Source organism: Centropristis striata, chromosome 17 (genome assembly GCF_030273125.1).
Source record: "Centropristis striata isolate RG_2023a ecotype Rhode Island chromosome 17, C.striata_1.0, whole genome shotgun sequence".
Classification (NCBI taxonomy): domain Eukaryota; kingdom Metazoa; phylum Chordata; class Actinopteri; order Perciformes; family Serranidae; genus Centropristis; species Centropristis striata.
This window is the reverse complement of record NC_081533.1, coordinates 23,269,843-23,285,652: the sequence shown is the minus strand read 5'-3', so window position 1 is coordinate 23,285,652 and position 15,810 is coordinate 23,269,843. Positions and strand designations below refer to the sequence as shown.

Sequence of the window (15,810 nt, the reverse complement as noted above, 5' to 3'; positions counted from 1 at the left end):
AAAATGTAAACCTAGTCTTTTGTGGATATGAACAATAAGTGACTCCACTCCTGCCTGTAAATATATTTTGAATGCTGTATGGTCACTATAATGTTGAGGTGTTTGGTTTTGTTAAACAAATTCCTCAAATGTCCATGTTCATATTCACAGTACATTTTATCATATAGGCAAACCTGGTGTAGCACACCTGCATCGTTGTATGGAAAGTTGTCATGAGCGAACAAACATGCCGAGACACGCTAAGAAATCACATGGAGCATGCAGTCTGGGACTTTGCATACTGTGCTGGAAACAAAACAGAACACAGCAGTACGCTCTGAAAATCTGTATTTCATTAAACAATCCAGCTGCAATGTTGTTTTGTAGAAGGTGAGATAATAATTTTCATTCAACCATATAATCGTTTTGATTGGTTTGTTTATTGCAGACGGGCGACAAATTGAAAAAACAAGTTGAATAAATGTGTGGGGAAACATGATGAATGCAGATGCTTCCCTGCAGCTGAACCGCATGCTACAATTAAGCAATTATCATCCAATTATACCATGTGGCATCATGGAGAAAAATGCTGAGCGCCAACAGCTGATTTTCATTTTACATTAAGATGGCATAGAATGGAATAGAATAGAATAGAATAGAACAGAACAGAACAGAACAGAACAGAACAGAACAGAACAGAATAGAAAAGAAAAGAAAAGAAAAGAAAAGAACAGAAAAGAAAAGAAAAGAATAGAATAGAACAGAACACAAAAGAAAATAGAATAGAACAGGACACAATAGAACGGAATGAACAGAACACAACAGAATACAATAGAAAAGAAAAGAATAGAATATAGTTTATTACCATTTACACAGGTATGGTGCAGAACAGGTACATTGGAATTTTTTGTGCGTCCATCTTTCAAAAGGCAAATCAATACAAATGAGGCAGAGTAAAAAACAAACAGGGCAGATAATAAATAAAAAGAAGCAGCTGAAATTTCAATTAGTGCAAAAAGAAGAGAAGCCATATACATATAGAAAGACAAAGACAAATATACTGTAAATATACAAACAAATACAAAAATATACAATGCACAGTCAGTAATAAAAATACAAATTATTACTACAGTGACTAAGAATGTCACTGCAGGACGAGGTCAGACTGTCAGCGAGGAACATATGCAGTGCATAAACCCCTTGTTACAAAGATGAAGGCACATTTGAGAGTTCAGTGGAGCAAAAGCCATAGACACAATAGAAAAAAAGTGATATATTCTGTTGAGTCCTTGACAAGTTGCCGAGGGCAAGTGTAGCAAACATGTTTTCATGTTAAATCTCGACCTGAAAAGTAACTAAAGCTGTCAGCTAAATGTAGTGGAGTAAAATATACAATATTTGCCTCTAAATGTAGTGGAGTATAAGTATAAAGTTTCATAAAATGGAAATACTCAAGTAAAGTACACATACATAAAATTATACTTCAGGACAGTACTTGAGTAAATGCACTTAGTTACATTCCACCACTGCAAGAGACCAAAGGGAGATTCACTCACACGACTTAAAAAAGGGGCACAACAACCACAAAGACACACAAGACAGCCACAAAGACTTGCAAAACTAAAACAAATAAAAGGTTTTGCACTTATACATTATGCATTTCTTCTTTGTAGGAGAGTTGTTGAGATTGTTTGCATGTCACAAATTTAAAAAAATTATCCTGGCTAAACCTTTTCATACCTCTGTTCACCGATTTAAAAAAAAAAAGGAAAAATGAGGAACCTTTTTCCCCGCCACAGATTAATATTAAACTTAAAAAGCTTTTCTCGCTTGCCTCTCTGGGCTTTCTGTAGTTTGGGCTTTAAACGTTTATGAGCTAGAAGAGATTGGAATTTAATAATTTCATAAGGCAAGCAAGTTGATTTATACCACACATTTCAGCAACAAGGCAATTCACAGTGCTTTACACAGGACATCAAAAGTCAAAGGGAAGCGAAGGAAAACACATTAAAGGAGGACATTTAGTTTGTTAAAATAAAACTTTAAAAACCAAAGAGAGAAAAAAAATTAGAAACGCTTAAACAGAAGCTAAAATATAACAGTTATAACAATTCAACAGTTATAAGAAATAAGAGTTACAGTGCAGTAATATAGTTTAAAAAAACTCTAAAAATATATAGTATGTCTATTTATATATATACACACACACACACACACACATATATATGTAGATAGATAGATAGATAGATAGATAGATAGATAGATAGATAGATAGATAGATAGATAGATAGATAGATAGATAGATAAAAAAACTAAATTATATATGGTTTATATATATATATATATATATATATATATATATACATACATATATAGTGTTTATAGTTATATAGTTTAAAAAAACTATATGGTATGTATATAGTTATATAATGAAAAACTAAAACATATATATTATATATATGGTTATTTAGTTAAAAGTAAAATAGTTATACGTTTAATTAAATAAATAAATAAATATATATATATATATATATATATATATATATATATACACTTTTTAGGTATTCTGTGACTTCATACCTGGCAGCCGGCCCAGTCTGTGCAGGTAGAGCAGAGGCTGCATATAGTTTTGCCATATAGTTTTAAAAAAACAAAAAAATATATGGTATGTATATAGTTATATAATGAAAAACTAAAACATATATATTATATATATGGTTATTTAGTTAAAAGTAAAATAGTTATACGTTTAAATAAATATCTATATATCTATCTATCTATCTATATATATATATATATATATATATATATATATAGATATAGATATATAGATATAGATATAGATACACTTTTTAGGTATTCTGTGACTTCATACCTGGCAGCCGGCCCAGTCTGTGCAGGTAGAGCAGCGGCTGCAGGTAGCTACAGCTGACTGCAGCAGCTATAGCCATGGCCACAAACTGACACTTCCATTCACGAGCCGTAACGAGCCTGTCCACTGGCAGGATGCTGATAATCAGGGGGAGGTAGTTGAGCGTGAGGACAGACTGGATGACGGCAATAGTGACAAAGGCTTTCTTCTTCATGGAATTCATCTCTCCATTTCCTCTCAACTTACTTCTTCCAACTTCCTTCACCATTTTCCCGCTTTTTTCCTTCTGTCTTTCCTCCTCCCCTCCTGTCTTCTCTATCACCCCTCTGTCCCCCGGTGGAGGTTTTTTTAATGTTTTCAGAATAGCCAGGCTACAGAAGGTGTCTATACCTAGAACGGGGAGGAACACCATGCACAATGCGATGGTAGAGCGCTTAGAAATAGTTAATGAAGATAATGAGATGTAAATGCACCACGAGACACCCAAACATCCCCATCTGTACCGACGCGCCTTGAACCTGGAAGGAGGGAAGGGAGAAGGAAATCTAGAAGACACGTTCAGTTACTTGAAATCTCTAATCAAGTCAGTCTCAGGACATTAATCATGTGTGTGGGTGAAATGGCCTTTAAAGAATATCATGATATTTCAGGGTATTTGTGCATCAATGATATTATTGACGATATGACAAAATACAGAAAAATACACAGTTGCCTATAAGTTGGAATAATTTTATTTTCAGACACAATCTTCTTAATTGTGGTTTCATTTTCATTGTGATATGTTTGGAAGAGATTGATTTTTTGAGAAAATATGCACTTTATCTATTAAGAATAAATCACATTGTCACAGTCATATTATGGAAAGAGATAAAAAATATTTTATTCCAACTTTATGGGTGACTGTGTATATAGAAAATATGTTTAAACAAGCTCTAAACAGTTTCCAAATATAAAATGTTTTACTCTTGACTCTTCAGTGCAAAATGTTTTTTTTTCTTTAGAAAATAATAAAAATAATTCTGCAGATCAGTGATGGAATGTGACTAAGTACATTTACTCATGTACAATTTTGAGTTACGTCTACTTAACTTGCATATTTCCATTATGTAACTTTATACTTCTGCTCCACTACATTTTAAAGTCAAATATTGTACTTTTTACTATGTTTAGCTGCCAGCTTTAGCTACTCTTCTTTTTTTTGCTGATACTTTTGTACTTTTACTTAAGTTTTGAATGCAATGATTGACGTCACTATGTCAAGAAATAGGAATGTTATTGCGATATGCATTATTTTTTTAACATTTAAAAAATATACTGGTATTATGTGTGGTTTTACCGTAGATAATCGAGGGGTCGCACCACAGCCATGTACCTCTCCACGCACACCAGGCAGAGGAGCAGCGGCTTCAGAATGAGTATCATCGTGGTCAGGAAAGTCGTCACGACCATCAAGTTGCTATTCAGATACACGTAGTGATTGACAAAGAGTGCAGGCAATGCCAGGTAGTAGAACAGATGGGTGAGGGCCAGGTGGAGGGGGAAGAAGTCTGCAGGAAGAATGCCGGTGACCTTTGACCTTCAAATTTAGAAAACGATAAATAATGTTGCGACAGAACTGAAGAAAAGCAAAAAATAAGGTTTTTGCAAGGATAGGGCTCCATCTCAGTGCTTTATTATAATGATTTAACAAATTATCTTGGTTTGTTTTTTAATTGAGGATGCATTATTACTGCAAATATACAATAATGTAAGGACATATTTACCTTTGTCTGAGGATGTGGCGGGTGAGCCAGAGGTTTAACGGAGTGCCGATGAGGGATTCAAAGCAGGTGATGGTAAAAAGGATGATGAGGCCCGCAGAAGGACCTGCTGATTTTCCATCACCATCATCATAAGGATCACACTCAGCCCAGAAATAACCTGAGGCTGAGGAAGAGGAGTTCACAGCGTTTCTGTTCATACTGCAGAAAGAAAGAAAGAAATGTTATTCAGCATTGAAATATCATACTGGAAAACAAGATCTTGTCATTCATGTAGTGAAAGTACAATGGCAAACCTGGATGTAGATGATTTTTGCATGATACCAATGATTAATCAATAAATGATAAGCATGCAGTAAATGAGCTGTGACAAACCTATTAGTGTGAGTGCTGCTCTGTAGCCAGCTGTGTTTTTATTCCGACTCCTTGCTCAGTGGGTTCATTGGAAAAAGCTGCTGCTTTCAGAAACACGGAGAGTAACAGATGTAGATTTGCATGAAAATTACATCAGCAAGACACCGTGTATGCTAGGAGCCTGCCACATACAATTCATATGTGTTCTTTGATTCCTCAATTTTGCTTTTTTCCCCACTGCAAACAATATGGACACGGATGGGAATGGATGGAATCAGTATCTGGAATCTGTTTTTGTCATATACTGGAAGAAACACTGAGCTGTCATTTGGAAGTATTTGTTGTGTATATGTATGTTACAATTAAATTAGACAACTTAACAGTTAAATAGAAATTATTCAATACAATATTATTGATAATAAATTATATAATTGGAGGCCCTTTCTTGATTATGAGTTAATCATCCAATTGAAACAAATCAATTATATTTGATGATGTGATATTTTTTTTCTTTTTTTCTACAAGAAAATGTGCTTTAAATAATACAAAAAGAGGCACATACTCAAGAAACAAGAATATACATACATAAATATCATCCAACAAGTTGTATATAAGCTAAAATTGAATAAAATAAATAAAAGAACAATTAGGAGCAGTGCAGTTACAGAACAGTGGAAGACAGGGATGGGCAACTTAAATGCTGGAGGGGGCCACATATAGGACAGTGCACTTAATCAGATATGAATAAACTGCAATTTTAAATATGTTTACAGTGCAGTAACTTAACATATTTAATGCTCAAATGCATGTACACTGCAAAAAAGGTGTGTCTAAAAACAAGATGAAAACACTAAATCTGAGGGAAATTATCTTGGTGCATGGACAGATAATTTCACTTGACAAGATTTCTTAAATTAAGATTGTTAAATCTAGAAATAAGCATGTTGAACGCTTAAAATAAGAAATTACCTCTTAAAACAAGATAAATTATCTAACACTTCTAAATCTAAGTTTGTTTTAACTTAAGAACCAAATAATTTGCAGTGTATAACAGTATAAATAGGAATACAAAAGGTTTGAAGCTAATAAAAAATAACCACTTACTGTGATTTCTTTTTTTTTCAGTGCAAGAACAACACACCAACATTAATGCAAGAAGTAATTTTATGCATTTTTACGCTGCACTTTTAAGATTTCATGCTCAAATGCATGTAGTTGTACCGAGGGCCACTTCAAGTGAGAGTGCGGGCCGTATGTGGCCCCCGGCTTGTTGCCCATCCCTGGTGTAAGATATAATTATATACCTCCAAATCGCTCCAAATCTAAAAGAGGGGACAAGTGCTCTTGAACGCAGCTTTTGTTACGTATGACAGCAGTCGTTGCCTGAAGTGCGCTCGATGTCTCACCTGCTTGTCCTGCATGGGCGGGGCTTTAGTTGTGCCTAGACTCTGTAGTGCAGACTCCACCCGTCGGGACGCTCTCAACAACAAAACACGCGCTCACAATTTCTCGTCAAGAACTCGCGCGGTGTTCAGATATTGTACACATATCAGTGGCGGGAGATGAAGAACAGAGGGAGACAGAAACTGTGTTTTTGATTTTACCATAGCGTCAAAATAAACAAGGATAGCAGAGAGAGGTGTGACAATAAGCGGCTTTGTTGGACGACCACGCAAAGATGGAAGATTTCGGAATATATGCGGCTTTCGGAGTAAACGGTCCGCCTCAACGGCTGCTCAGGTAAACACTTAAACATGACTTAGTGTAAACAGTAACATTGGCGTTAAGCTCAGCTAGCTGCTGCTCATTTTTTACCAATTTACACTGTGTGTGAGTCTAAATGTTAATATATATGTAAATTTTTGGAAGAAGTTGCGATGAGCCCATGTCATAAACCTTTAATCTCCTAATTGTCGCCTCAAATTAGCCGCGTTATAACCCTCGTGTTATGTTGCGGGTCAAATTGACCCATTTCAAAGTTTAAAAATCTACAAAAAAAATAGTTAAAAGTATATTTTCATAAAAAAAAAAAAAAAAATGTAAAAATATTTTTTTTTAAATCTCCATCATCTAAAACCATTGTCATTTATATGTAGGTCTTTCCAATGTGCATTAAAAAAAGTTTTAGCGTGCATTTTTTTTTTTTTTAAATGAGTGAATTATCCTCATTGAACCATGATCTCTGAGAGGTAAAGAACATTATTGCACTAAATATTGATTGGAATTGTTAGTAATGGAGTTATTAATGAAATATAAATAGTGTTTATTGGGATTTTTTTAGTTTTTGACACTTTTTATTGCTGTTCTAGAGAAATGAACATAACAGGAGGGATAAAGAAGCAGACGTCGGTTAGCAGTTTTGACTGTAAACACATGCCAAGGAATACTTTCACACCTCTAAGTTAGTTTGCCTCTACTAAGAGAGACCAACATTCCCTTATTTCTTTGTTTTGTCCCTATCAGTGCTGAAGGGTCGTGCAGGGTGTGTGTTGCCGTTCCCCCGAGTGTCCGCCAGGTGGTGCTGTTCAGCAGCGGGCCGTGGGGGGAGCGTATCTGCGTCAACGCGGAGCTCAACGATGCTGACCGGTTCCCCATCACTATCGGAAAACTGACTCCATATAACAAGTAGGTTTACCATGACCATGTCCCTATGACAAGAGTGTGACTGATTATTTTGTGTTGTGATATTTCTGAAAGTCCCATCAGGTTCATACTGTCTTCCACCATCAATCTGAATCTAAATGATGAGTAACCTGCACATCTTGTGTCCTGAAGGTGCCTGTCATGGGAGCAGTGGGAAGAGGAGACCTGGACAGACAGCGTCACACTCAATGTCACTTTGGAAGGAGGAAACCTGGTAAATATTGAATTAACACAAAGAATCAGGACTACATGGCATACTGAAATGAACCCTTTTCTCTGCCTCACACTCAGAGGTTTTATCTGCCACTTAAATTCTATGTGCTGAATAAAGAAGAAACAATAAAATAATTAGACACAATGTAATTGGTATCATTTAATGTTCCACATGTCGAGTACTGTAGTAAAAAAAAAAAAGATGTATTAGTACTTTACTTGAGCTGTTTATTTTCATGTATGGCCCTGTATATTTCTAATCCACAGAGAAAAATATTACACTTTTTAATTTAATTTAAAGCTTAAGCCACTAGTTACTTTTCTGATTCAGATTATTAATTAAAAATATAAACGTTGTAGACAGTTAATCGCTGTCAGAAACTTGGATGAAATACGCTTACTGTTGGTATTAAATAAGCAGTGAAATAAATTTTTGTTCCTGCTAATGGCCAAGCCACAAGGCATAAAGTAACGATAAAAAACAGTATTCATTATATCCTATATATTGCTGAACCTTCTCCAACCTTCCCTGCCATAGACCCGTGGTCTTTTGGTACGTTTTTGGGTAGATACCATTTGATACAAAGATTTAGTGCTAAATTTAACCATTTTTGCCCATATGAGAATTAATAAAATTGGTCAAAAGTCCTCCATAATACTTTGATAAGGGGCTGTGATTATCCGAGAGGTCACTCAAGTCATTTTATACAGTGAGTCAACTTTCAGGAAATGCTCTCACTGCAATGAACTGGCTACTATTGGGACTAACGTCACCACACTTGAATGATATTGGGCTCATTGAATCCACAATTTCCTTTTTTTTTTTGACCATTATTCATGTATCATGGTAGACAAATTTGTGTCTGGGGTGTTATCAAAAGAAAATCTATAAGTTTGTTCCTCTGCAAGGATTCAGTTATGGACGATCTTTTGTTTTCTTTTTTCTTCAGGTAAAGGCAGATTGGTCAGAGCCAGAGCTGCTGTCTGTGAAGGAATACACACCAAAGGTAATCTGTGTAAAGTATATGGAACAGTTATATTTTTAAAAATACATATTATTATTATTATTTGTAACAAAAGGTTGTTATTTAAGCTTGTAGGGTATTTTAGAGCGAGACAAGTGCCATGTCCCCTCCAAAGCAAGTAGCAGCATTCTTGTCATTACATACATTACTCATAGCTAACAGCAGTTTACTCCTGTACTAATATTTTAAACAGTAAGTATTTCCTAAATGACAAGTGACACTGACTGTTGACCGTTCCAGGACACTGTGGCTGCACTCGCAGCCCAGGAGCCCAGCGGCAAGAGGAAGAGAGATCGAATGTCGAAGGAGGAAGACTGTGACGAGAAGAGGGTGATGACGAGAGGGGAACAGGAGAACGTGTGTCCAAATGGCACCGTGGAGAAGACGACACCTGTGCGAAAGGTCAGAGGTCAAACTAAAGCAAGCCAGAAGCTGTTCAGTATTGGAGCAGATGCAACAAAGCTGAAGGGAACAGGTGAGAGAGATAATGTGTGGTGTAAAGGGAATTATAATATGACAATGTTGTTTATTGTGTTAAATGCATAACTTTCCGTGTGTGTGTGTGTGTGTGTGTGTGTGTGCTAATTAGTGCTGAAGACACTCTGGTGGCTCGGTGTGGAGGAGTGAAGCATTTCATTTGTGTACTATTATTTCTATCAAATCTGCTTCACTTTCTCCGTTGTGCAGTTAATGGAGCAGGAGAGGCGCAGGGGATTGTGGGAAGAACGCCTCCTCAGAGTGCAGCCAGGACGAAGAGTAGGCAGGCCAAGACTCCCACACAGACCGGTGAGTTTGTGCATTCACATAACTTACTCTTTTAGCTGTTTTTTTAATCTTTTTCTTTTTGTCGTTTTTATTCACCTTTCAGTCCTAGAGTAGCTGGCACGTTGATGCACCGTCGCCCACCTGAGTTCACGGAATGAAGTTTATATATATATATATATATATATATATAATACAAACTTGGACAGGCCATGGTGCATCCAGGTATTGGTAGATTACAGCTACCTGGGTGGCAATGTTGGAATATACACTCGTACATCACCAATTTGCCAAACGTAGGACAAGAAACTCAATGCCACTCTCATTTATGGAACTGGAGTCCATCTCCCAGCATCATATTGCAATAATGTTTATAATGCTTACTCCAGGCCTGCAGTTTTCACTGTGAGCATAAAAGCTTTGTCGGGCAAAATCAAGAGTCATCGGAAGAGTTTAAGCTGTATTTGGTGTTTTGTTATTGACCAGTCCAAATCTATCCTGACTGAGGTTGTGTGAGTTTGTTAGACACCGGAATCTCTCCAATTGTTGAGCGTTTGCACACAGCACATCGCCTGTCCTAATTTAGTGTTTAGGGGGTGTTACCTATGCTAATTAACAATTATGATTTAGTGGGATTTACCATTCAGCACCTGGGTCAGAGCAGGTTTGGATGGTTTAGAACATTTGGTGCGTCTGGAGTTCTCTTATTTTTTTCTCTAAACAAAAACTTAAGAGAGATTTAACAGAAACTTGCTGCTTTGAGGCACGTTAACTCTTGTAGTACCAAATCTCTGTTTATCCTGCAGCCCCATTGGTCAGCCCGTCCGGTCGCTGGGGTCAGACTCTGTGTCCCATCGATGCTCAGACAGCTATTCTGATTGGAGGACAAGGAACCAGGATGCAGTTCTGTAAAGATCCCATGTGGAAGCTGTGCACAGGTCCGTCAGTCGTAAACAACAGCAAACACTTTGAATCTGTTTCACATTAGGCTCCAGTGAGATTGTGTTGTCCATGTCAAAATGAGTGTTCTTGTCTCTCTCCCACAGAGGACATGTCCTGGGTTGCAGCAGAGACTCTGGCAGAGGGTCCAACGCCCGAGGCCAGGATCGGCCACACGGCTGTCTACGACCCGGACTCGAGGCGGATCTTTGTGTTCGGAGGCTCCAAGAACAAGAAGTGGTTCAACGATGTTCACATCCTTGACACACAGAGCTGGAAGTGGACCATGGTGGAGGTGTGTGTGTTTTGTTTCAACTCCACAATACCATTTTTGCTGCTTGTCCTGTTTTCTTCATGTCATCCTCCTCTCCGTTGTCTCCTTCAGGCTCAGGGTAAGGTTCCTCCTCTGGCCTACCACAGCTGCAGTTTGTTTCGGGGGGAGCTGTTTGTGCTAGGAGGAGTGTTTCCTTGTCCAAACCCAGAACCAGACGGCTGCAGCGACTCGCTGTACATCTTCGATCCTCACCTCTCCATCTGGTACCAGCCTATCGTCACTGGCGACAAGCCTTCCCCCCGCTCTGGGTAAGATGGTTTGATCCACATGTCATCTCAGCATGTCTGGCTGGCAGCCCCTTCATCCTCCTCCCCGTCTTTGTTTCTCTTCCAGCCACTCTGCATGTGTGATGCAGGAGAGGAAGATCTTTGTATTTGGTGGATGGGACACTCCTGTCTGCTACAATGACATGTACATGTTGGACCTGGGTAAGCCACGCACCAGCTGTACATTCTTGGCTTCATGCACACATGCTGTACACACGTATACACACAAGGCACATGTATCTGGCCAGAGATGTAAATACACTGCATGCATATTTAAACTTTAAAAAGAAAACTTTTTTAAAAAATGTGTTTGTGTTTATTAGGTCTGATGGAGTTTTCTGCTGTAAAAACAACTGGAAAAGCCCCCTCCCCTCGAAGGTACCATCCTCTTTCTGACTGCTTTAGGCAAATGTCCCGTTAAGGTGCTGTAACAAGCTCTGACAGCATTCTGCACCTGTCTGCACTAGTGGGGGGCAGTCGACATGGCTAGTTGGCACAAAAATCTGTTAGTGTGTGAGGGGTAAAGGCCCGACTTGACCTCAGTCGCAGTCACAGAATTCTACTTGGTGAAGAAATGCCTGATTTTCAATATAATTTGGAATTTTAGCTGCACAATTCCTCATGTAAACCATATTTGTTTGTCCCATGGCGTCTTACACCAGGAGCTGACCCAAAACCGAAATAAGAAAGTAAAAGAACCAAATGAGTTGCCATGACGCTTAACTTTAAATATTCTTTATTATCTTAATCTAATCTCTGTTGTTGGTATCGATATTTCTTTATTTTATTTTAAATCTAGTGTTTATTCATCATTCATGGCTAAATAAGCCTTCTGTTGATTAAATTCTGTGAACTTGATTATTATTTTGCAATTGCATTTCCAGTAACGGTTTAGATGTGGTGGTAAGGGCTTTGAGAATGTGAATTTTTTCATTTAGGTACCTTGAAAGTGCTTGAATTGCACTTTTAAAAAAGCTGTTATTGCATACCCTTAAGTGTGTGTCTGTGTCTGTGTCTGTGTCTGTGTGTGTGTGTGTTGCAGCTGGCATGGCAGTGCTGCGCTGTCAGACACAAAGTTCATGATCCATGGAGGTTATAACGGAAACAACGCTCTCACTGACACTTTCGTCTTTGATATAGGTGAGATGCAGCTCACAGTTACACAAACATACCAATGTACAACCTGGGAAGAAACCCTGTTTAAAAATACATCCAGGCACTTTTTAAGCACAAAAAAGGTTTTTTTGCTGATTCAACGATTAATAAAAAAAAAAATCTTGCAGCTCTTATTACAAGACAACGCAACATAACTTCATATCTTACCTTATGAATTTTAAAGTACTGAATTAAGCACTATTGTCCTTGTTTCATGGGTTTAGACACCAACAGCTGGACAGAGGTGACGCTCCCTCAGCTCTCCGTCCCCAGGGCGGGACACTCCATTATCACCATGGAGTCAGCTGGTCACCTCCGCTTCTCAGGGCAGGACGAAGACGTGGATATGGACGCCGGCTCCATCAGCAGAAGTCTGCTGGTGTTTGGAGGCGGAGACAACGAGGGCAACTTCTACTCAGACGTGACGACTGTCGCTGTGGAGGATCTGCTCGGTGCTATTTAAAGAAAGTGAGTCAGAGGTGAATCCTCGCTCACTGACTGGATGTGAAGCTTTTTAAAAACCCCACAGATCCTTTATTATTTATATTCCTATAGTTTTTTTCCCCTATTTTTTGTGAGCCCTTTCTCTTTTCTTTGTTTTAAAGATGTTGGTATTGGAAGGTGTACCGTTTGGGCATTCATCAAACATTTTAGATTATTGTATGTGTATTATTGTCACCAAGGACAATACTCAATTTTACGAAAGATGATTGGGGCCAGGTAGGAGAAAGAAATAATGAGCATTATTCCATTATGCAGTTCAAGAAAAAAGTCGAAATGTCGAGGATAAAGTCAACTTTTTGTGTAAAGTTGGAAAGATATTCACAGATTTATTGTTCCCGTATCAATAAGTCATCAGAGGAACAATATTTTACTGTCTGAACAGTTAGTCAGACTGCAAGCTACAACCTGATTTTCATCAATGTCATAAAATGATCAATAACCACAATTTATAAAAGTGTAGTAGTACATTAAATCCCCTACACATGAATGAGCTATTCTTGGTAGTAGCAACCACAACTATTGTTTAGGGAAAATGTGCTTTTATGTAATTTATGTGGATATTTTAGACTTATATTAGACTTAGACTATTAGAATCCGATTGAAGCTTGCAGTCTACCGAACCAAACGCAAAAAGTTGAGTTTATTCCTGACATTTTAACTTTTTTCTCAAAGTGCATAATGATTTTTTTTCCTAACTGGCCCTAATCCTCTTCCGTAAATTCTTCCTCAGATATAAAGCATATTTTGAAATGTTTTTATTCAGTTAACTGTCCTTTTATTTTTATAAATGAATACCTCGAGCATTCAGTTGGGTTTTGTTGCCTGTGGAGAGCTGCAGGTACATTAATCATATGTTATGTTCAGAATAATGGTATTGTCGTGATTTCTAAAATCTCAAATAATGTCCCCATGCTGTTTATCTGCACTTGGCTCCTGTGTTTACTTAATAAACAATTGCTTTCTAAACTGCAATTCAAGCATGATCTATTGACCGTAGATGGATAAGTTAAATGTTGTGTTTCTGCTAAATAATGTCTCTACAAAGAAAGTAAACCACATGTGCAGTGACGGTTAAAGCCAGCCCTAACAAGCTTTCCACTTACAGAATTGACTCGTCTTTATAGTGTGACATTAGAGAGTGAGTTATACTTTGTACCAAGTAGTGTTAAACTGATGTCATTTCAATGAGGTTTGACACTTTAAACAGAAAGAGCCCGTTAATAACATCCCTGTCGGCTCTGTGACTCAACACTAACATGAGCTAATGTCAGACTAGCAGAGAAACACAGATGCTATCTTCAAAGAGCCGGAGCTAAATGGAGACATTTTAATAAAAGATTAGTGGAGCTTGAGAGGGATTATCTTCCTTTCTGCTGAATGGCTGATAATGGTGTCATGAATGTGGCTGTTTTTTAAACTTTTAATATATTCATTAGATTAAAAGGCCCACTTCAAGGGCAGGGGTCTGTTAATATGCACTTATTTAATGTACGATCTAAATGTTTCTGTGTTTATTCATTTCCACACCAAAAATTACAATAAAAACACAAGTGGTAATTGCATTCGGCAGTAAAAAAACTCAAGATCATATCAACTTTGTGCGAAAGCACATAAACAGATAAATATATTAGTCAGATGCAGATGTAGGTGCTAAATAAATGCTGTAATACTATTGAAAGGCTCAACCAAGGAGAAATCCACACAGCCTGTATTCAGAAACTGTCTTTAAATAAGCCGTCAGGACTCCTGTAAGGTTATGTCAAAATTATACCATATGTAGGTAAAAAAAAGTGCCGTTACAGGTATTCCCCAGCTGCAATGATTGTGCAGAAATGAGAAGCTCTGGAAATGCTGAATAATTAAAGCAGACTGGGATTTTTCCAAGAGTTCGTCTTAAAGATAAAAGTGCTAAAACAGCATTTCAGACAGGTGAAGAAAATATTCAGTCAGACAATAAGAAAAACAATGTGTTTTTTTTAACATTAAACCATGTAAACATGTTCATGACCCAAACCCAAAATAAAAATATGAACCTGAAAAAGAACAAAACGTTTAAATTAATAAATATAGGTACTACATAGTGTATTGGGATATATATATATATATAAGGAAAAACACAATTGCACCTGAGGGAGTGATACTGAAGAGGATTAGGGCCAGGTAGGACAAAAAAAATGAGAGGAGGAAAAAAAATGTCCAAATTGATGAGAATAAAGTCAACTTTTTATAAAAGCAAGTGTAAATGCAAGATGATTAGTTATATAGTAATAGTTATTAAGGATACCATACAGTACTAATTAAGATAAAATGTATAAAAATGTATCATTCCTTAAGTTGTTATTAGTGAAAGATAATGTGGTTGGAATTCTTTTTATATATATTTATATAAGAGATTCCAGTTATCGTATTAATTATTAAGTACACTGTGTAGCACTTGCTGTGATTGTAGAACAGTCTGTACAGACTCTGCCTATTTCTGGCCTAATTTCTCTCTTCTTCACTAATTTTGCCCACGCTGTGAGTCAGCACTTACTAAATTACCAGGTTATGGAAGGATTTCCACCCTTAGAGTGTGTTAGGCCATGAATTAGGCAAAAGAACGACGATCCTTATACTTTGTACACACACTAATTTTATGTTTGTTCATGTCCTACTTCTCCTGATTGTCTCCTCTTCTATAATCATGTTCGGAACATCTCGTCTCACTAGGTTAAAGTGCAATTGCATATCAGCACCTGTAGTTAGACAAGATAATTTCAGTGTTGTTAATGATATCTCTATGAATGATCTGGACCAGTTATATCAAGGCAATGTGCTCCTTCTTATTGATAATAAACATTATGGATGGGCAAGATTACGGGGTTTTAAAGTATTTTTGTCAGACTATAACATCTACAGCCTTGGTCATTGTGCTCCAACTGTACTTGTTTGAATAGATTTAAACTAGACTCATTTAACACCTTTTATCACATAAAAAAGACACAATTTCTTTCATACAAGACAT

The 15,810-nt window shown here is 37.2% G+C and overlaps 1 protein-coding gene across 1 annotated transcript; it reads left to right on the top strand.

The window, feature by feature from the left end:
- The first annotated feature begins 6,526 nt into the window (after positions 1-6,526).
- On the top strand, positions 6,527-13,778 carry krcp (kelch repeat-containing protein). Its single transcript, XM_059354130.1, has 13 exons — positions 6,527-6,705; positions 7,429-7,590; positions 7,741-7,822; positions 8,772-8,828; positions 9,087-9,321; positions 9,534-9,632; positions 10,415-10,546; positions 10,655-10,842; positions 10,933-11,129; positions 11,215-11,309; positions 11,471-11,525; positions 12,190-12,287; positions 12,527-13,778. The coding sequence occupies exons 1-13, from the start codon at positions 6,644-6,646 to the stop codon at positions 12,763-12,765; spliced, it is 1,701 nt and encodes a 566-aa protein (XP_059210113.1). The 5' UTR covers positions 6,527-6,643; the 3' UTR covers positions 12,766-13,778.
- The last annotated feature ends 2,032 nt before the right edge of the window (positions 13,779-15,810 follow it).